Source organism: Octopus bimaculoides, chromosome 22, assembly GCF_001194135.2.
Source record: "Octopus bimaculoides isolate UCB-OBI-ISO-001 chromosome 22, ASM119413v2, whole genome shotgun sequence".
NCBI classification, from domain to species: Eukaryota; Metazoa; Mollusca; class Cephalopoda; order Octopoda; family Octopodidae; genus Octopus; species Octopus bimaculoides.
In genome coordinates, this window is record NC_069002.1 from 9,312,713 (window position 1) to 9,314,624 (window position 1,912).

At 38.8% G+C, this 1,912-nt stretch overlaps 1 protein-coding gene across 3 annotated transcripts in view; it reads right to left on the minus strand.

The window, feature by feature from the left end:
• Nucleotides 1–1,912, minus strand: part of LOC106874149 (origin recognition complex subunit 3) — a 17,852-nt gene that overhangs the window by 6,354 nt on the left and 9,586 nt on the right. For all 3 annotated transcript variants that reach the window (XM_052975737.1, XM_014921768.2, XM_014921769.2), the window contains 2 exons: nt 1,229–1,345; nt 178–257 (listed from right to left, as the gene is read on the minus strand). In XM_052975737.1, coding sequence (XP_052831697.1) covers nt 178–257; nt 1,229–1,345 — 197 coding nt within the window. The remainder of the gene's footprint in view (nt 1–177; nt 258–1,228; nt 1,346–1,912) is intronic.

Below are 1,912 nucleotides of genomic sequence, written 5' to 3' on the forward strand. Positions count from 1 at the left end.
AAGAGAATTAAGAAACTTTTTGGTGGGACGAAGAGAATTAAGAAACTTTTTGATGGGATAAAGAGAATTAAGAAACTTTTTTCCCCTCCAACTCATGACAGCATCAAAAAAATGAACATTAACAGAACAACATCAACAATGGCGGGGGACAATGACAGAATTGTATTTTGAACAAACCTCAAAAGATTCATAGCTTCTTGGTACTGTTCCGAATCACAGACAAATTGTTTCAAACATAACAGATATAATTCTCGTCTCTGACAACAGAAAATGAAATTATTTCAATGTTTCTTATTTCTGATTGTTTAATTTTAATTCTAAAGAGAAAATCAAAAATCTGGTACAGATACAAAATCGGCTTTCTGGACATGATGGTCCAGAGCCTCTTATAACGTACAGGTATTTGTACTTCATTTAATTAATTAAATTTAATAATTTGTTTAATTTAGAAATTGTTGACCAAGATGACCACACCTGGATCAGAAAGATGAATAATTAAAAAAAGATCTTTAGAATCATAGATTCCTGAGAATCGATGTTTAACATAGATGTGTGTGTGTGTGTGATCCTCATCGCTTCACATCCACTTTCCATGCTGGCATGGGTATATAGACATATAGGTAGACAGACTGGCAAAAAAAAAAAAAAAAAAGGTCCAACACAATAATTACTAAACTTCAAGATCATTGGGCTCACAATCACAAGGTAGTGAGTTCGATTCCTGGTCAGGGCTGTGTGTTGTGTTCTTGAGCAAGACACTTTATTTCACGTTGCTCTATTTCACTCAGCTGTGGAAATGAGTTGTGACATCACTGGTGCCAATGTATATCAGTCTTTGCTTTTCCCTTTCCCTGGATAACATCCGTGGTATGGAGAGGGGAGGCTGATATGCATGGGTGACTGCTGGTCTTCCATAAACAACCTTGCCTGGACTCATGCCTCAGAGGGGAACTTTCTAGGTGCAATCCATCTCTTCTGTGTGGCGACATGTAAAAGCACCCAGTACCCTCCGTAAAATGGTTGGCATTAGGAAGGGCATCAGACCATAGAAACCATGCTGAATCAGACTGGAGCCGCTCTCCAGCTGGACAGCTCTGGCCAAACCATCCAACCCATGCCAGCATGGACAATGGACATTAAATAATGATGATTGTGATGAAATTTAAGGTATTGCCCCAATGACAGAAACAAGGAAAAGTATAAAAAATAGAAAAAAAATAAATCTTACTTGCTTTCCAAGTGGATATTTTGGTAATTTGCCAACAAGAATATGAAGACAGTTGAGCATAATGAAGAAGTTCTTGTGATAGAGGTGGGAATCTTCCAAAAGTTTTGCTAATTCTTTCTGGAAATAACAAAACAGAATACATTAATATATCATCATCACCATTTAATGTCCTCTTTTCCGTGCTGGTGTGGGTCACATGGAATTTACAGAGGCAGATTTTCTACAGTTGGAGGCCATTCCTGTCACCAACCATCACCTGTTCCGTTTCTTTTTATTTATATATACATATAGTGCAATGGCCCAGTGGTTAGGGCAGTGGACTCATGGTCGGAGGATCACAGTTTCGATTCCTAGTTGTGTGTGTTTATTGAGCAAAAACACCTAAAGCTCCACGAGGCTCCAGCAGGGGGTGGTGGCGACCCCTGTTGTACTCTTACGCCCCAACTTTCTCTCACTCTTTCTTCCTGTTTTTTGAGTAACGCTGCGATGGACTGGCGTCCCGTCCAGCTGGGGGGAACACATACGCCATAGAAACTGGGAAACCGGGCCTATGAGCCTGGCTAGGCTTTAAAAGGGCACATAATAAATAATAAAATACATATAGCAGTATACGTACATCTTTTGCTCAGCTTATATATATATATATATATATATATATATATACACACACACACACATGTACAA